General features: G+C 40.9%; 1 protein-coding gene across 3 annotated transcripts in view; it reads right to left on the bottom strand.

The window, feature by feature from the left end:
* Positions 1-21068, bottom strand: part of ANKS1B (ankyrin repeat and sterile alpha motif domain containing 1B) — a 450245-nt gene that overhangs the window by 21968 nt on the left and 407209 nt on the right. The window contains exons 6-8 of one of the 3 annotated variants that reach the window (XM_009274671.1): positions 12363-12434; positions 6782-6910; positions 2324-2399 (exon numbers count right to left, since the gene is read on the bottom strand). In XM_009274671.1, the coding sequence (XP_009272946.1) occupies positions 2324-2399; positions 6782-6910; positions 12363-12434 (277 nt within the window). Of the gene's footprint in view, positions 1-2323; positions 2400-6781; positions 6911-12362; positions 12438-21068 lie in introns of all 3 variants that reach the window. The other 2 variants (XM_009274673.1, XM_019470850.1) reach the window with 2 other exon arrangements.

Below are 21068 nucleotides of genomic sequence, written 5' to 3'. Positions count from 1 at the left end.
ATATTCTTATTATTATTACTATTATTAGTAGTAGTAGTATTTTATTTTATTTCAATTATTAAACTGCTTTTATCTCAACCCATGAGTTTTCTCACTTTTACTCTTCTGATTCTATCCCCCATCCCACCGGGGGTGGGGGGAGTGAGCGAGTGGCTGTGTGGTCCTCAGTTGCTGACTGAGGTTAAACCACAACAAAATGAAAAAAAAAAGAAGTAAAATTAAAAAATGTTGCTCTGTCACGTTAGCACAACCCTATGTAAAAATCTTACTGACTCTAAAGACACTGGACAGAGTGGACAGAATTCAGTACCTTTTCACTTCTTTTTTGTAAGTGAAATGTCCCTTTCAGTACATTTAAAGTAAAACGTAACTGTAAAAGAAGCCACATTTTCAATGACAACCCAGTGGTACTTAAATACAATAATGAACATCACAGCAAAACTTCAGGATGACTTAGGACAGCCTGGACTCCCAATTCATAGACACCAACGTTCAGAACACAACCGGAGGGAGAAAGTTTTAGAAAAAGATACATTTTTCTCACTGGGAAACTGATGCTAAAATAATAATCTGTTCCCATTAAGTCAATTTTTTTTCTTCCGACTTGAATAGGAATATGATTAAAAGGACTACATAGAAAGAATAGATGAAATCCTGATTAAAAACTGTTTTATTCAAACCTCTTTGCAATAAAACGCCCTCAAACCAGAAAATAAACATTCTCACAGCACAATGGTTTCAAAAGAGAATGCAAAAAATAAATGTATATAAACTGCATCACTGTGTTATATAAGTGTCCCGTATGGCACTATAGACTACTAGTGCAACTCCATTATTTTTACAGAAAAATTGTATTTTACATTAAATTTGTTTTCAAACATTTATTTTTTCAGGTATGTAATTTAAATTTGCCAAATTTATTACTTAAAAAAAAAATCTATAAATTATTTAGAGTGACCTTTTTTGATGTTAAGTTTCCTAGTTCAGTCAAATAACTTACTGAAGTTGTCATATACTACTATGGTGTCAAATTCTGCCCTAAGATCTGCACAGGCACATGCCTAAAAAATTGACCTGCTAAGTGTGACAGTTTGAAAACTGGATTGGAAGATGGTATGCTTGCAGCCTCAACTAATTCCCCTGAACACGTGTATGTGACTGTAGATCCGGCTGTGTCAGGTTGTTGGGGTTTTTTTTAGAGGAGTTTAAGCCCAGGTAAGGAATGATTAGCATGTAATTAGCTGAAAAGCCATAGATCTTCAGGCAATCTAGTAAGCGTGAATTACTGCCAGCCCTTAGCTAAAACAGCTTGTACGGAAGTCTGCGTGCTGCAGGTATGTAATCAATAGGAAATGGTTGTCTGATTGCATGAATTTTACACATCTTCCAGCTTTCTAATTGATCCGAATGCTACGTCTAGTGCTCACAGGCATCTTGCATAAAAGACTTATGATCCACAGAAGAAAGGATTTTGCTCATTCATCTATGTAATTTTACATGTTTGGTAGATTACCAAACAATTATATTCTTCATTAATTAATCATGCCAGAGCATGATATGTTCGCCATCTCTATGAACAGGTGCATTCTTATTACAACTACAGTTGGGAATAAATCGTGTAGCTGGCCTGTGGCTTGTTTTGAGTTTCCAGCAGCAGTATGTTTCTTAGAGGTAGACTGAGCCTCATTGTAATTTTCTACAAACCAGTATCAGGCCAAAGAGCCATAGGAAAACATATTCTTACCAGTTTGAAGGAAACCTAACTGCTTTTCCACCATCAGGTGAAAACGAATTAGATGCCTTTTCATCCTTCAATCAATAAGCATGTAAGTAACTCATAATTAATGGGAATACTCATGTGAGTAAAAGCATCCATAGGATTATGTGACTGTAGGATTAGACCATATGTAAAAAACAATGGCTTTGGTAACATGTTAATATATTTACTAGTACATATTTTCACGTAGTAAATTCAATCCAGATTATCATATAAGAGCTATAAATTCTGTTTATAAAAGCAATGCCATATGGGCACATTTAAAGTGTGTGGAAAGTACTTTGAAACATGAAAACATAATGCATACATTTGTTTTTTTCTTAGATACAACATGCAAAATAAAAATCTACCTTTAAACTTTGGTATTACTTGAAATTAAGATAAAAGACAGAACAGACTTCCTACTGAATACCAATGTAAATGCAAGGACAATGGAAAACAAATGGGTAACGGAACATTATAAAAGCAAAAAGGGCACAGTACAAGTAATCACAAGTTGATATTATTTAATATTATGATGATAGAGAAAGGAGCAGGTTTACTAACTTACCCTCATCTTTGCACACGCATCCTGTGTTGACTCTGTGCCTCTTAACTCTTTTACCAGCATAGAACCTAAATACTAAAATAAAAATCAATTAAACTTTTTAACTAAAATTCCAGAACAGACAAACATCTGCAGAAATGCACTAAAAATGCCTGAAAACCCATAGTGGTAGCAGTCAACTTAATATATTGCTTTAGAGTTTTTTTACTCTGCAGTTCTCTGATAAATCATTTAAACCAGTGTGTTAATCAATCTATGAAACAGGAACGCACAGCAACAAGTGTACTGAATCAGATGGAGCCCTTTGAAACAATATCTGAAAGTCTTCTAGCTTATCACCTTAAAACAACAAACAACAAGCAAGTACTACAGATTCCATCTTAAAAAAGTCATTTGATTAGAGAATCTGCTTTTTTTAGCTGCCATCTGCCAAACTCATATTGCTATGTGTGCAATCACGTACGTGAAGGCCCCAGCAGCGCTCTTAACCTCTGTGTACTCAATCAGATTCCTCCTTAAAAAAAGTCATTTGATTAAAAAATGGAGAATCTGCTTTTTTTAGCTGCCATCTGCCAAACTCATATTGCTATGTGTGCAATCACGTAGACGTGAAGGCCAGCAGCGCTCTTAACCTCTGTGTACTCAATCTGTAACTAATTTATGTGCAAATAGCAGAGCCCGATGTCAGCAAACAAAGAAAATAAATCTGAACCGAAAACTAGTTTAAACCATTATTTCTTCCTAAGAAAAGGCTGACCCTGAACTATTATTTTGAAGCCTTTACTGATCTGAAGGAGGGCTGGGGTCCTAGCTCAGCTCGCTGAAAGCCACCGTGCTCTCAGAGGAGCCTGCTCGTCTCCGAGGGTACACAAGGCAAGGAGTGCCTCACTGACACATCCCATTTTCTACCTGCCTCTTCCTCACTACGTCACTTGCTGGCACGTGCAGTTTGAGCCCTCCTGCACCCTGACAGTAGGCTATGCTCCTCTGGATTTGTTCCTCTGGGGTCTCAGTACCTCTCTACACCATGTTTGAATGGCACTGCTCCTCCAGGGATGGAGCTGGCTGCATCATCCCTGCCGTTCTCGCCTAGCAGCGAGCAGTCTTGTTACTGCTAACAGGGCTGTGCGAGAGCCATGCTCTGCATTTCTCCTATAGATGCTACAGGCGTGTGGATTTGTGGATGCGCACATGTTTGTATAGCTCTGCAAACAGGATGTTTCTGTATTTCTATATGGTGTCACACGCAAGTCTGGGTTAACTGGGGAAAGAGGACAGCAAGCCACCCCTCATCATCTCCTCCCCAGGCACAGAGATATCTCTTTTTGCATTCTCACTGCAGTGCAATGCCATGGCTTCTCTTAAGTCTTCAGTCCTAAGTGAGCAACACAAGAGCTGAAGACAAGTCATGCCACTGGTGAGAACGCGGTGAGTGCTGCTGGAGGAGAGAAAGCGCCGTGGGCAGGAGCCTCTTCCCAGAGGATGCTGCAGCCCACCACTGCTGCCTCACCCCTTTCATTCTACCACACTGACTCTCCTTGGAAACAGCCTAAGCTGACCCAACCAGATAGTGAACCAGCTTCATCTTAAACAAGAACCTATAAAAAAATAACTTCAGTTACAGCTGAACGCAAGCTGGAACTGAACAGAAAGTGTACTGGTTCAACTCTCTGGTGTCCTGACCTAAACTGAGATATTTTCTTTAAAGCCTTCAGTTCACACTGTGTACCACAGATGTCTCTGACCTGCAAGAAAACACATAAATATTTCAATGTAGACAGTAGCCAACATGGTATTTAGTGAGAAACACTTTACAGGGCATTATAAATGGAAGGGTGAGCAACACCAACACTAGCAGATAAGCACAAGCAGAAAGGAACAAATGAAAGGCATTCCTGGAGGACTGCAGATCTGAAAGATTCATAAACCAAGCAGCTGCAACTCCAGCTGGGGGCTCGATGGTGACATGAAGCCCCCAAGGGCTTTGGGCATTAATTTGATGGGATGGCTTGATATCACCCTTGCAGAAGAGCAACGAATTTAAAGCAAGCTCTGAAATTAGAAAATTAACAAAAAGCATCTTGAGTTGAACTGTCTCTTTCTCCGGATCCTGCTGTCTGACACCTTTGGCATCCTTAGCCTTCTTTGGGAAGGAGGCAATTAATTTCTTCAAATTTTTTTATTTTATCGGTTTTTTTATAGACTACGGCACAACAAATTGGTATTTCCTTGAAAGCTACCAGTCGGTCAGGCATCAGGCAAAAAACAAGTGCTTTTGAGCTCATGGCAGAACAAGAGGAAGAAAGAGGAGATGGGCAGCTCCTGTCCCATCTGCACAGCAGCAAAAAGCCTCAGCTGCAGGCATTCAGAAATGCTTCCCAGGGTGAACTGTGGAATAGACAAATCACAGAGGTACTGTCCAATTTAGTTGTCAGAAAAATCTGAAATTCTAGGTGGGAAGTTTGCTTTTCTTTGACTTGCTGTACTTTTGGAAATGTTCCTCCTCAAAGACCCAGAGCATGTGGGAGTGACGTAGAGGACATCCAACAATTCAATTGAGCGATGTGCCATACAATGAAAGCTGCCCCCATTATAACTTCCAAGCCAGGGTTTTACTCTGTAAAGCTGAGGTCAATACAGCTCAAGGAGCTGAGACAATGCAGTGACGCACGGTCCTTAGGAAAGGACGGTGTTTCCTTAATCACTAGTAACTTGGATATTCCTGGTCATCCCAACTTCATTTCTTTAATGATCCACACTCTTTCCAATCTACTACAAAGGTTACATCTGATTATGAATTTACTGCTGGATCAAGTAATGAGATAAGAGGCACTCTTGAGATAAACCTGTTCACTTTATTGGAAACTATGAAAAATATTTGAAGAACTAGAAATCACTAAGCTTCCTTTTCAATTTGAGGTGCTGCATAAGAAGGAGAGCAAGACTGAGAGCAGGCGAACTGGACCTTGACTGGGACTTGCTGAGGAAGGCAGAGGTTCTAGTCACTGTCCAGGGACAATCACTGCATTCATGGCAATTTCTACCCCATGAAGGTCTGATGAAGGATACAGACTTGCTCCAGCAAGACAGGCCTGTAACACCCCTTCTGTCCCTCCTCAGTGGGAGCCAAGCTCTCCCTCACCTGCACTGTCTCTAACTCCTACTTTTCTGGATATGACTTAAATCAGGTCCATCAGCCCTCAACTTTGCCCCAAAATGCTCCAGTGTCTGGTGAACAGAGCATTATCCTAAAAAGCACTAAGGATCCAAGCTTCTTCAGGTGAAGAGGATCTAAAACCCATGTCCTGGACAAGTGGTTATTGTTATATCCCCAGCTATTATGCTATTATGCTATTAGCTATTAGCTAATCAGCTATTAGCTTATTAGCTATTAGCTATTATGGTGAAGAGGATCTAAAACCCATGTCCTGGACAAGTGGTTAACCCCCAGCTATTATGCTAAAGGCACTACAACTACTGAGCCCCTGTCCTTTGTAAAATAAGTCAGCCTTGCTTCATTAGGTGGCCACCTCTGAAGAGGACACAGTGGTCTAGGAAGCACCTTCAGCAACTTCAACAGTGCTTTCCAGCAAAGTCGGAAGGGGAAATGTAAGAGTTTAAATAGCTGGGCTGAAGCACTTCTTCAGCTCACCAGAAGCACCAGCCCCCCAGCCCTGTTGCCGGGAACTCAAGGCTTCAGAAAAGTGTTTTTCATTTAAAAAACAAAGTCTTCCAATATGACTTTCTGTACTTCAGGAGACCTTCCTCTCCTTCACAAGCGTTTATAACAGCCGAAGAACACTAATTGTCTTTAGCTGTAAAGGGAGGCTCTGTTTCTCCAGGGACGGAAAGTGGGAATTGGTTACAGCTATCAGGAAGTAAAAATAAATACTCCCTGCCCTGAAGGAACTGACTGCTACAGGTACTTCAAGTAGTCACCAATTTGGGAGAGGTTTGAATGTTCCCTTGTCCCATGGATGGAAAACACTGCTTCAGGACCCTGATCTCCATCTTCCCTAGCTTCCTTCCCCCAAAACAGGTGTATAAAATTCAGGCAAGGCAATACCTACTTTAAGTACTGTGTACACAGCATTAAGGTAGGCATGAAGATCCCATATTATGATTTATTATTTTTCCACAAGTACTAGACAGGGATTTGTGACAGATGAGAAGTACGGGTGTTTGCTCTCTCTGTCACTTCTACAACACTTAGCCACTTATTCAGTGTCATTTCTCTAACACTACTGCTACATGAACTGCAATACATCACAAAATTAATAGCAAAAAGTACTGTGCATCCTTGTTTCTCATTTATTACAATTACAGTATTTCAGAGGCAGTGGACAGTCTCATTAAAAGTGACTGAAAAAATATAAATGAAAAAAAACAACAGTCTATCAAAACCTAAGATTAATATATCTACGCCAAATCAAACCACTAAATTTATCAACACTTACAAATGCTTTATAATCGCATGACTGGAAGATGAGTTTCTCTGGATGATGTTGCCAATATTGTACAGGCGTTGATGCTGTGGCTTCATTTGGAGGTCGCAAGGTAATTGAAGGCTCTCCCCAGTCTCCTGTCTGAAAATCACAGTTGTTGGAGATGTAAGAGAAGTTGCAGACAAATTCGCTATAAAGTAGCCCTCCATTGTTGTGCTCAATTAGCAATAATTTTTTTTCTACACATAGAGCCATGTTACTAAAATAAGGGAATACAACTCCTACAACATTTTTCGTGATTTAATTTATAATACAAAGTCATCTACTGTAGTGTTTAATGAGGCTTTAATTAAATCTATTTGCTTTGAGAATAAAACCATTTGGCACTGGAAATGTTCCTTAAAAATAACTGTTTACAATACATATATGAGGATGAGAGCACTTGGAAAAAAATCATGAGATGCACAAAAATGCCATCCACAAATTCCGCTATGTGTTTTACAAGCTTTTCTACACAGTTAATGTCTTCCATTATCCAGCACATATAACCAATAACTAACTTTCCTAAATGGCTAAATAACTGAGACTTTGCTTTGATCTGAAGACTTATTATACATTCTTCAAATATATGAGGCATTCTTTAATCTCTTTATGAATATTTACTTTGATCACCTTCTCTTGATGTCTCACTGTAGAGTTACTAACATTGCCCTTCCACATTCATCATTCTCATTGATATAGGTGATTGCCTTCCTGAGCTGTCATCTCCCCTCTTTCCTCAAAGGCCTCAGAGAACATGGGTAGGACTGCAGTTTGCTGCCAAATCCCTTCACAGGACACTCTTCTCCCTTCCAAAAAGAGCCAACGCAGGCATTGGTACAGGAATGCCCCCAGCATGGCAATGCTGGTCTGGGTCTCACCTGCCATTGTGTATTTTCAAACATGGCTTTATTGGACCTGGACTGACCTCTGGGCCCTTGGGGGCTCCTTCCACCTTGCGCACCCATGCAAAAAAAAATATTATTTTGAAGTTATTTATTTTTTAACTGTGATCTCTCCTACTTTTCGTTCACATGTGCCCACACTGCCCATGTCCTCAACACCAGTGATGCTGCCAAACCAGCGCCAGCTCACTTTAACTGAAAATGACCCATGGATGGAGTCCTCCTCCTCTTCCCAAGCCCTCTTCCCTCTGTCACCAGCCCCACTTCTCCCCTACCCTGTCTGGTCTGGTCTGTCTCTGAATTCCCCTCTCCTGCCCACTCTGTCTTTTGGGGATCAGATTTCTCCTTCCTGATCCTCCTTCTTCCCCTGCTTGTTCTCCCTCAAATTATTTTACCCTCTCCTATACAATTATTTCAATTTGGATTATGCTACTTCTTTCTTTACCTGCACTTATCTCTGTGTATTTTCTATGCATGTCATATTGTTAAAATATGTGTTGAAGCTGGCAAGGAATTGTCATCAGCATTTCACACAGAATATGGCTAGAAGCTAAGACTTTTAAAGCAAAAAGAAGTTAAGCATCAAAAACACATGAAAAAATTCTTATCCAAGACATTCAAAAGTCTGGCAAACTATCACATCCTGCTAATTAAATCAGGACAGAGTAAACAAAACAAGTACATCATTTTCATGTGTCACAAAATAATGAAATGACACACATTTGCACAACTCTGCAATGAAAAGCAAGAGATAAATCTGGAAACATCAACATTACGCTGCCAATATGGTAACTTCAAGCAAGTGAACATCATAAAACAAGTTGAACCTAGTTAATCTTGGCACTATTAGCACATCTACAAATTATACAGTATTGTAATTTCTGTTTTGCCTAGTTAAGTTGCCTATATGCTATGGATATGACTTCAACCTCAAATTTTGAAAGGAAAGCAGCAGGAGCAATTGCTCCAATTTTTGGCATTCTGTATCCACAGAAATGAATCCTTCTGACCATTAATGTGTAAAAAACCTTCTATCATATTTAATCTGAAATGGGAATTTGATTTCTTTAAGTAGCAGTTCTCCTTATAAAATAAGGTTTCAATCATATTACAAGGGGTAAGGATCTGCATCCTTACTAGTGGAGTTTGTATTTGACTACAAGAGAAGATGGATTGCACCCATCACAAATTCTCAGTGTGCTCAGCTGTCTCTCATGAACTGTTCAAGGCCATAGCTAACAGACCACTTGAAATAGTCCTTTTTTTTTTTTTTCCTAATAAAGATACACTCCTGCATGTTCTGTGTAAGGAAGCAGATCTCAGGAGGTTCATCCTAGCCATTTAGCAAAAGGTTATTATGATGGAACAGGAGTAAATTCAGGACAGAGAAGCTATAAAAGTACATCTTTTGACCACCGTTTTTTCCACCGAGGAAGCATGGGGATGGCCGTGAGGTAGGACCAGAATTTTTATGGAATAAATGACCCTGGGTAGTGCTCCAACCCTTTTGTTACGCTGGTCTGCAGGTGACTTTCCTCGCATGCAGAAAATGGACAGTACTGACAAATTAAGCAGGGTACCTAATGAGTGAAATGAGTACATCGTTTTACAGTTTGACTCCCTTTTACATGAAAGATATTAAAAACATGGTGAATCGCATTGTTTCTGTCTGTAAATGAAGGGCAGTAACAAGAGGAACAGTGATTACCTCTCATATTGGTTCAATTTTATAAAGGAGCTAGGAAGCAATAACCACGAGAAAATGAGAAATAATCTTCAACCAGGCTAATAAAACTAGTGTATGAGACACTTAGGGACTTTGTGGAGACCATTCATTTGTATCCATTAATTGCTCTATACATATATACAATCATCCTAGTACCTACTCCTTTTAAATTAGATAAAACAGAATTGATAAGATTGCTGTACATGTCTCTAGAATGATCTAAACACGCGATACAGCTGAGGTTAAGGGAACGCAGAGACACGGGATTTCTGCTGTTCCTGACAGACCACTGCACCTGAAGACCCTTCATGTATTTCAGTGTGTCTTGTAGAGGGAGCAGCTACTAAGAAAAGCTGCATAAAATTAAACATCATAGGTATAGATTACTATGATGGATGAAGACGACGTGTTATACATAGTGATAAAATTTTCTTTTGTAACTGTATCATAAGTGTTTTTTAATATTCAGCAGAAGTGGCTTCTGGTCTCCTTTCCTTTTGTTTCTTACCAAACTCCTTAGATTTTAAAACCATACTATTGCTAGGATTCATTACCTACTTAGACAGAGTTATAACAGGGTAGTCTCCAAAGCCCAGATCCATGAAGATGTTTAGAAGTGTAATTCCTATTACATTCTCCCCATGCAATTTCCTTTCATTTTTTTCCTTTTTTTTTTTTTTTTAAAAAAAAAAAGGCTTAAAAACAAATTCCCCATGCAATTTCCTGCACTTTTTTTCCTTTTTTTTTTTTTTAAAGAGAAGAAAGGCTTTTAAACAAGATTTAGACAGCTAAATACTTTCATAAATCTGGGCCTAAAAACCTCTACAGGAAGAAAAGGAGCTCCTCAGCTGACTGACTCTAGTCAGATACTTAAATTCTGAGAGTTAGGATGTGATGATGGCAATTAACTTCAGGTAAAATAAAAAGTAGGAACATCTTTGACCTAGAGAAGACTTGAAACGACAAGTCTCAAGTCTGGGGTAGAAAAATAGGAATTACTAGTAGTTCTAAATCTGAGGAATTGGTGTGGAACAACTCATGGGTGATGTACTGAGATTCAGGACCTTCATAAGCACCTAAAACACTCTCAAGCAGTATAGAAATGTTCATAAATGGCCGTGCTGTACCAACTGTAATGTTTGATTTCATTTTAAAAAATAGATATGATAGGATAAGGACTTTCTGGTTTGAAGATTTAATTTGCAATTATAAGAAACAATCAAACATTTAAGCTTATGTATTTTTTATGACACAATACACGTATCGAGATTTTTATCTCTCTGATGAAGTAGAAAGGCAAGAGATAATTTATTCCTCATCTAACTTTACAGCTCATCAGACAGCCATGCAATTTATCACATGGTTTTTGCTGTACTGCCTGTGTTTTAGTATTCTAACCTCCCCATGCCTTTAACCAGTGCCTTTCCACTTTCTGGCCTCAGTCACCTTGAGAAAGAAGATTTTTTGCTCCACATTTTGCAGATAAAGAATTTACAATCACAAAACGGTCTCAAGTCGGGTGCCAGAGTGGTAAAGATTCAATCCTTTTACAGTGACAACTTTTAACCATAAAGGTCATAGCCTTAAAGGCCAATATCTCATGCTCTTGCAGTGCTTCATAACCCTGAAAATGGGCAGATGCGCACTTCTCAGTGCTCTAGAAAGGATCAGATGCTTGATGTCAAATGAGCTACAGAAGCAGATTACTGCTATTAGGTAATTTTTTACAATTGTTGCACATTTTTGTATCTCATCCCATTCTCTGAAACTGTATTTGACTCACATTAAAGGCATCTGGATGCAGAGGTAGTCATGGGTAAGAAGTAATCTCAATACAACTTCTATAAAACCTAACATCTGCCTCATCTTTTTATAAAAATGTCAAGTTAAAACCCCTCCATGCTACAGGGGGGGAAAAAAAAAAAAAAGGCCTGGTTTTGAGTGGCTTGAAGGTAGTCATTTTTAACAAGGACCACATCTTATAACTTTTCACCTGTTAAAGCCTCATGCCTAGTTATGGTAACGTGCATTAGTCACCATGACAACAATAAATTTGAGCACACATAGATACAACGCTTCTGGCTGAAAAACTAATAATTTTCTCCCTATAAGAATTTTAAGTGTTCTGTGGACCAGCCAAATCCTCATTATTTGCTTACATTTTAATTCCTAGAGTGAGAGAAGTTTTTTTAGCTCCTTATATCTTTGGCTTTTGAAATAATGGAAAGAGGTTCGTGGCGTACTTACATTTTACAAGCTTCTAAAACTCGGTAGCCAAAATGGCCCCTCTCTGGCAGAAATGCTCCAAGAAGACAGTTATATGACAGAAATCAGGAGAAATCTACAGCTCCTCTGAAATACTATGCTTAGTGAAATCTGAATGACTGGCTGTCGTCCTTACCACGCTGCAATACGGATCACCAGGTTTGCTCTCACGTGCACAGCAGATGTGCCTCTGTCACAGAAGTGATGAAAATTCAGAGCACCATCAGCGTTACCTCTAATTACCCAAAAGGGCCTCTGCAAACACGGTGTGCTCCTCAGCTAGGCAAAGCCTATAGATTAACACAGAAAGGGCAGCACAACACATTGTGGGGGTGAAACTGTGCAAACGGAGCTGTTTACACGGTTTCTTGCTTTGGAAAAGTGTGCAAACAAAAGCATCAGGAACAGAAGTCAAAGCTCCCCCTGAGCGAGACTGCTGCTGGCAATCCCCCCCACGTCCTGTATGTACACCATACAGCCAACAGATGCTAACCACACGGCATGATACACGAATGCGCGCACACATAATCCCAAAAGAGGGCGGACAAGTTGCGAACTTTTTTTGTCATTTCAGCGACGTGACACCCGTAGATAACACCACGGCAACAGACTGTACATTCATAGAGTGACAACATAGCCATTTATCACTGTATCTTACATTATGAACCTGATGAATCGATGAGAAAGGATATCCTGCATTCTGGTTGGTCCAGATCTCACAGACAGAGGACTGCTAATATAAACAGAAAACTACATCTCATCTTGTAAATATTAATGCACCGCAACTGCCAAAAGGCAAGAATAATTAAGAAAAGGCTTGCAATAACATTAAAGAAGGAAGTAAAACAGCTGTTAAAAGTAATTTTTTATTTATTTGCTGGCAAAATATTTTTGGACTGACTGGAAGGAAACATAGCTTATTCAGAGACTTTAGAAGAGGTTTCAAACTGTGAGTACAAGAAAACAATTTAGTCAGAAGTGCTGGCGATGTAAAAAGATAAAGTTATGCAGGCATAAACAGAAAATGCAGAGAGCAGAAGAAATATTGGTTACTTTCAGTTTTTGGCAGGGAAGTTTGAAGTCAACATCCCAATTAAGTGTGAGATTTAAATCTCTCTCTGTTGGAGACTTTCTCAGAGAGAGAGGAAGGGAAAAATCTGGCAATACAGTCAACAGGAAAAATACGTTTTCTTTGTAACGATTACCAGAAAAGAATTCATTGCAATTAAGTGAAGCAGTTGCCCACCATCTCCTTCCAACAACAGTTCCTTTGCAGGCAAGGATACAGATAATATTACCTTTGGTATTGACCATGACTCCGCTGTATAAATGAAAGGTTTTAGTCTCCCTTCTACGCTATTTTACAGATAGTCTGTAGTAGCAAAGCAAAGTAAGCATACTGTAGCATCTCTAGCAAAAGCAACAGAACTAGGCAAGCATAGCATTCACCAGCATCTTTTACATATTTCCTTGTTTGGACACTCATCAAGAAAGCATCTGTGACACCTCAGCAAAAGCTAAGATAACATTTTACAGTAGCCAGGCAACTAAAACAAAGCATCAGACGTAGGATCTGCCCACAGTATCTTCGGCAGGCAGAAACAAAAGGCAATAAACACGCATGAAAAATGCAACTGCAGCATCCAGAATAGATAGCAATTAATATATCAGTAATTTAAGAACAGCGAGAATGTGCATTGCTGGTTCTTGTCAGCAGCAGCAGCAGCAGGAATTTAGCACCGATGCTTAAAACGACCCAAAGAAGTGCAACTCCTCTTAGAAATACGGCTCTTGCTCTTACCTTTTGCAGCCTGAAACCTGGCTGCCTGGCTGGTGACAGACTAGGTTATCACTTCTGGTTACTGTCAGGGCAGGCTGGCATCTTCTGGACTGACTACCGAGCGCTGCCAGACAGGCTGGTGGCTGCCTAATGTTGTTAATTGTCCCTTATTTCCTTAATGATTTGAAATGCATGTGCACACATCCCTTCCCCCAGCTTCAGTAATTCTTAAACTTTCCTGTATCTGCTTAATTTCTTCTCCCCATCTTGTTTTCAAAGTTATTTGCTCCTCCTTTGTGATGCGCAGGGCTCTACATGTTGATAGCATTAGCTAATACAAATTTTGACTTTGTTTCACAGTCTTCTACCTCATCCTCTGCAACTTGCTACAAAACAGTCCTCCTCCATGTGATGAACGTGTACTCTCAGTGTGAGGCCAGTAGCAAACACTGCTCCAGCTACTTCTGCTGTGCCATTATTAGGACGTTGCACTGGTTGGCACTAAGGACCTTTTTTTTCTGTATGTCAAGCAAACTGTCTTCTGGATGCTCCGGCCATACCCATCACCGTGATGCCTACATTTGTTTGCCTGGGGGGGATTCCTGAATGGGAATCCATGGCAGGAGGTTGTGCTTCTGCTTTTCAAGAGAAGAGTAAAAGAGAAGGCATTTCCACGCCAGCGCAGCATCCCCAAGCATCTGGTAATCACAAAAACATACTGCAGTGCTATTTGGACACACTTGCTGAGGTCCTGAAAGGAGTAAGATAAGGCAGCATGGTACTGTACGCTAGCAGATGTTTTATTTCTCCCTGGCGCTAGTGGTGCTGGTATGGGGTTGCCGTGATGCTGTCATATCGTACAGCCGGTTCTCACCATCTTGGTATTCTGCAGACGAAGGTGTATCCTTAAATCCTGCCCCTCCTGAGGACTTGCCTTTAGGGAGTGGTGTGGTGCCTCGGCCAGATCAGCCGGGAGCTGGGGCCTGTCCCCGCACAGCGGAGGTGTGTGGGGCTCTCCTGGCAGCGCTGCCTCAGCCGCAGAGTGGCACAGCTGCTGCACTGACACGGCGATGCTGCAATAGTGGCCCTACCGTGCTGCAGCATGTAAACGCATAAATACACCAGATACGTCTATCGTCTGCTTTGGTGCTAACTCAGGAACAGGTAACGTGACACTGCAGCAACTGTGTATGCAAGCTTTAAGTTTCACCATTTTAAAAAAGGGCAGGGAATCAATCCTTTCTTACACACGCTAATGGTACCCACCCTGCCCCTCCCTCCCCAGCTCATCTTCTCCGAAACATAAACTCACAGGTTAGCGCACTCCCCCAAGAGTTGGGAGCTCTCAATTTGGTGCCCTCCTCTGGGAGAATTCACACCTATGTATTTCACCTTCCTCTTTCACAGGTTAAAGCAGCAGAAGATAGGCTGTCTTCAACCCCTTTTATAAATGAAGGGAAGCCCTTCTTACTATTTTTAATTCTTTGGAGAAAGAAGAGTGCTTAAAAGCAGATGTTTGGAGCACCCACCTGCAAGAGGCAAGTTCTGGGTCCAGGTCTCTGCTCCAAGGACTGTTCAAGTGAACTGCCCCCATCACACAGACCTACCTCCAGAATTAAAGGTTTGGAAGATCTGGGATTAAGCTATATTATCTTTAAATACAGGTGACTTGGTTTATTAAATCAATGATAAATCAAGCGGACCAGCAGAGACCGAGAATTTCCCACAACCGTATGAATGCCCAGTCAGAAGGGCAGCAGTGCAAAACTCATTACTCAGTTCTGCACTCATTAATGTTTGAATGACTAAGGTACTGAAATGCAGTACTGAAGGAACAATAATTTTACAGAAGGTAATGAATTCAAATTCACAAACCAACCTTTTCCTTGCACCACTGTAAAAATATTTAGCATTTACTATATACATATTTTATGTCTTCAAAGTGCTGAAATTTTTTAATGAATTCTGAAATCCCCAGGAGAAATACTTAAAGTTGCATACCCCCGTGCTGAAGAGGAAGGAACCAAGGAAAGGAAAAAGGTTAAATGAGTGTCTGAGGCCAGAAAATAGGCAGTAGGAGGGAGAATTGGGATTAGGCTTCAAACACGCATAATTTTCAGCTCCCAAAACATATGCCCTCAAAAAGAAGGAAAATAATTCAATCTGTGCATGCACTTCCACCATAATAAACACAAATACACTTGGGTACTTAATACCACTGACACAGAGCTTCTGTGAAAAAGAGAGTTTAACAAAGAACATTTTCCTAAGTAATACGGTAAAGAGAAGCAAAAAAATAGCATCAGTTATTGCCTGATTAGTATCAAACATGCGCTTATCTCATTCTTCCCAAAAGATAAATGCATACGAGTAACATCGCAACAAGAATCTGCTATCATGATACCACATTTTTGTGACAGCTATAGACGTCCCATGCATAAAAGATTTCCCCGCCTAGTCACTGTGGGACACAACTCTGATGTGCAGGAGGGGCAAAGGAAGGGGGAAAGGGAATGGCCTGCACACCTCCTGCCATCTGCTACCCATGATACAGGTGGCTGGTTAATGGTGTGAGAGGGAGGGAGGCGAGGGTCCATGTTACGGGCTCTCCACTCATCCATCTCCCTTCCCTTCCCAGCAATTGCAGGTCTGCAATGGTCTCCTAATCACTTCATAACTGTCTTTTAAAATAATTAAGGACATTTTCACTTCTCCTATTTATTTAACTTAACCTGCTTGATTTCAAGAAAACACATTCACTATTTCTTATTCTTCTTGCTAACTTCCTCTGTGACAGAAAACAATAGGGTATAATTACTTCAGACACCTGTTGTAAAGTCAGTAGCCAATCATGTTACAAAGTGTTTGCACATTTCCACCTGCTTCAAGTCTTTCTAATTACTCATATTTACTGGAAAATCTGTAGGACAGTACATATACAGGTCTTCAAGGTCGTGGGCTGTGTTGGAGAGAACTTAAGTGTTTCATAAGGTGAACAAAATTATCTAAGAAGAACTTACTTTAGGCTTCATCCCTATAGACATGGAAGACTTGGTTGAAAATTGGGGGGGGGGTTGATAAGTTGGACAGGGCTCTGAGCAACCTAATCTAGTGGAAGATGTCCCTGCCCACAGCAGGGGGGCTGGACTAGATGACCTTTAGAGGTTCCTTCCAACCCAACTATTCTATGATTCTATAATCTGAAGACAGAAAGTAACTCTACTGAAAGTGATCACAAACCATAAAATTGATCACGGAAATTATATACTTTCTAAGGAGAAGAAAGGAGGAAAGCAACAGAAAAGAATACATGGACAGCATATGCAGAAGGAATAGGAGCTGGGTGGAAGGCAGTCCTGATGTATTCAGCACAGCTCAATGAACTTCATTCGATAGCTCTTTAGGAGATGTCAAAGATTTACCTAAAGTAGGAGCAATTATCCTTGGAAAGTCATAGAAGATACTGAAGGGACCAAAGAAGGGCTAAAGGAATATTTAAGATGGGAGAAAAGGAAGATTTGGAAAGTTATAGCCAGCCTAACTGCAGGGACCAGCAAGTTACTAGAAAAACTGTTTAAAAATCCAGTCACCATCCCCTAGTCCTCATGGACTATGAGACCTTCTGACTTTGCTCCTGGCCACCTGAAATAAACACTTAGGAATATGTGCGCATATCTGCATAGATCTATATCTATGGAGGATAACAAAGAAAAAGCATGATCTTGCCTGCCATGTGTTACCCGACAGAGCTTCTATGGGCCAAGAAAAACTCAAGATGTTTATAATGAGGTTGTTCAGTATGAATCACCTCAGAACAAATTTCCTTCCTTTGTTGGAAAACTGGCTGACTAAATCAGCAGCCGCAAAGAGAAGCCCAGCAGAACTTGGACACCGATGGTGCGACTCCTGATGCAGTGACACATGACGTGCCCCATACACAAACTAGCTTCAGTCAAAATGCAGTGGTTGCACGAGAAGTTGAAATGCACATTTAGAGAATAATTATTGGTATTGAAGCACAAGTGGACTGGAACACACCAAGGGAATCTGCAATGACCTGCTCCATGCTGTGGCTTGGAGGAGAGCTCAGGCTCTCTGGGGAGGATCCAGGAGTCAAGGACTTCCCAGAACAGGGTAAGAACTGAAAATGGATTTGATGAACTACAGAAATCAGTCAGGTGAAATTCAGTAAGACAAGAGTAGTCCTTGGGAAAGTAAGATTAAATAAATAAATAGCAAATTAAATAAATAAAATAGCAAATAAATTAGAAGAGCAATTTAACAGGGAGGTGGGGAGAGGACACAAAAAGTTTTGGAAGTTTTAATATACTTCAAATTAAATACAGTGGTCTTGCAAAAGAATAAGCAAATAAATCACAGGATAATTCAAGTTGGAAGGGAGCTCAAGAAGTTTCCATTCCAACCCCAGATCAAAGCAGGATCAGCTGTGAGATGAGACCAGGTTGCTCAGGGCTTCATCAAACCAGGTCTTGAAAACCTCCAAGGACAGAGACTGGACAGCCTCTGTGAGCAACCTGTCCCCTGCCTTGCCTGTCCTCCTGGGGAGGAAGTTTCTCTTGCCATCCTGTCAGCACCTTTCCTCTTTCAGTTTTTGTACCCAAAGTTGCCTTTTCTCCAGCCAGCCCTGGTCCCCCAGCCTCTCCTCAGCGGGCAAGTGCTCCAGCCCTGACCATCTTGGTGGCCCTTCACTGAACTCCCCTCTCCTAAATAAAAAAGGAAGTATTTAATAAAAGTAGCGTATTGTAACACATGGGAAGGAACTTTTGTGCCATACGCAGCCACCACCAAGGTCTCATATGGGGCAGCATCCAGTTTTAGCCACTGCACTTCAAGGAGGATGGAGGCACACTGAGGGAATCCAGGAGAGAGTAACAACAACAAACAGAAGTCTAGAAAACACCAAGGCATGGCCCTGGTTAGGTAAATGTGGGTCCCCAGTGGTCTGGTCACCCCTGAGCTGGTCTGAGAAGTTTGTTGGTGCCTCCTGATTTTCTGCTGCCTTCTCCACCTCTCCCCAGCAAGGCTCGCCCTCTCTCACACTTCCACATCACAGAGCCGGTGCATGGGGAGAAGAGGAGCTGCTGAACATAACCTCTGGGCTTATTGCCCCGCTGCCTCTTCCGCTGTCTCACTGCAGGGCTGAGCCTCGGGAAATTGCTCCCATCCCCTGGCACTGCAGCCCCAGCGAGGCGCAGAGGGAAGGAGAGAAACAGCAGCAAACCCCGCTCCCTCCGATACACATTATCTAACTCGCTAACTATAATTCAGTCTAGCTCCAGAAATGAGGAGAATTTTGGATCAAATCCCAGAAAAATCACTCTTGGCATGGCAAACAATCTTTAAAGGTGCAACAGCTGAAAGAAACAAATTAAAATCGGATGAATGGGACTGTCTGGCCCCTTTTGTGCTCATCACTCCAAATGTTTTAGGACCGTGGGAGAGCAGTTGTGCTGTCTCAATAGATGTTGCTTTCCTGAATGTTCCCAGAGCTCGGGGGAGAGCTTGCCTTACTGGCAGGAATAATCGCAGATCCTCCTTCGAAAACAAGATCTTCAGAGATGGAGAGTGAAATTTGAAATTCTTTTAGAGAAGCAGAAGTTAGAAATAACATTTCTTATTAGAATAAGTACATGTTTTGCATTGGTATATTTCTTTTTCTTCTCCTGAAAATACGTTACATGAAGATTTCCAGAAAATCACTTGCCATCTTGGAACAGCTTTCTTGCAGGCAGGCAGTGGGTGACAGGCGTGAGCAGCGACACCGTGCTCCAGGTCAGCGCACCCTGCCAGCAGCTCCCAGCAAGGTTTCACAAGAGGGTGTGTGCCGTGGCCAGCACACCCCAGGAGGGGAGACAGCTGGCCCAGGACCACAGCGAGCCTGCAAAGACCGTCCCCTCCAGCCGGCGGCAGGGCGAGAAGGAAAGCCAACCTTCCATGCCAGGGTCGATGCTCTAGGTCCTGTGCACCTCCAGCTCCTCCTCCATGCAGACCCATACTTTGCACATTTTCCTCTGACAAGAAAAGACTAATAACACAGCTGTGCTTCTCTCTCATCCAGCTGACACCCTCCTTCATGCAATGGTGATCTTCTCTGATAGGCAGTCAGTTTTCATTTGATTTCGATCCAGTAAGCCAGGAGTTGGGTTCCTGCTGGGGAGGACCGACTAAGGGTCTTCCCAGCGGTTTGCTAAGGCTACGGCTGCCCTGCCCGGCTCCTAGAGGTGCAGCATTACAGGCGCAGCTCTGGTCCCACGACCCGTGGTGAGCAGCCAAGCCTCTTCTGATTGACAACACCCCTTCTGCTGGTGCTGCCAGCTACAAGTGCGCCCCAGCCTTTTAGCCTTGCATAGAGGATACAAACTTCCGGACAAATATCACCAATAAAGATTACAAGACTTTGGTCCCTGAACATTAGGTATAGGTATCTACATTTTAGCCAAAAAAAAACCAACAAAAAAAAAAGTGGGCTCTTTCAGAAGAGCACCCCAAACTAAGTACAACTTTTTTCCAGCAGCTCAAAAATGCAAATGTTAGATATTAAAATTCAGCTTTGACTCTGAAATATTCAGATTTTCAATAAGAATAGTTTATTTGACAGTAGAAACTACCTTGTCTTCTCCATTTTTCATACAATCCTCCTTCATTTTTCATACAATCTTGCCAATATAGAGCTTCTAGCTCACAAGACTGAGTGTGAAAAACAGTAAATTAATAAAGAACATCTGTCCCCATCTTGAAAGAACATCTGTCCCCTTCTTGGTGTAGTATTTATGGCTTTAGTTTGGATCATTAATACCAAATATAGAAGCGGCTTCCTTAATTCCATATGCTGAAGCAGCATGTAGGTATGATCCACATCCCACGACTTTATTTCTAAAAGGCTAGCTTCTGTAACATTCTTGAAAAAATTGTATCTTTCTATTCAGGCAGAAATAACTTAGGTTTTTCATAATGTCTTTATCAGTTTACTTGTCCATTAAATACACAATACTCAAGGAATTTACAGATGAAAGTTTGCTGAAATTTACAGTTCAAGATACAGGCCTCTATGGCATTAATATCTATCTGAATTAAAAAGACAACTGTCAGTAACATCTATACCATGCAATAAAAATAGATTCAGCTAAGCATTTTTCTTTTGATGTTAAATTGAAGGTCTTCATAGTTCAGTCATCCTTCCGTATTAAAAATAAAATGCACCTAAAAATATGAACCTTGGAGCATTTTGTTTGGATTTTACATACTCATGTTCATCCTCTACCCCCCCACCAGACACTATTTTATGCTTAAAAAAAAAATGGAAGTAAGAAACCTTAGGAATTACAACAAAATTAAATAATCTAGACAACTGTATTTTTGTATTTATTGCTTCTTAAATCTACTAGTAAAGAATTCTGTTATTTCACCAGTAATTTCAACCATTGATAAAACTCATTCTTCATTGCTTCTTAGATAATCTCATTTTACACACCAATATTCTCCTGGGCGTATTTTCCTTCATTCACTGTAATCTTTAAATCCTTCCAAAGCAGAGAAGGAGACAGGAAAACAAAGAGGAAACAA

The sequence above is a fragment of the Aptenodytes forsteri genome, unplaced genomic scaffold, assembly GCF_000699145.1.
Source record: "Aptenodytes forsteri isolate BGI_AS27 unplaced genomic scaffold, ASM69914v1 Scaffold128, whole genome shotgun sequence".
NCBI lineage: Eukaryota > Metazoa > Chordata > Aves > Sphenisciformes > Spheniscidae > Aptenodytes > Aptenodytes forsteri.
Note: the sequence above shows the minus strand (reverse complement) of the source record. Positions and strands in the feature narration are given on the sequence as shown.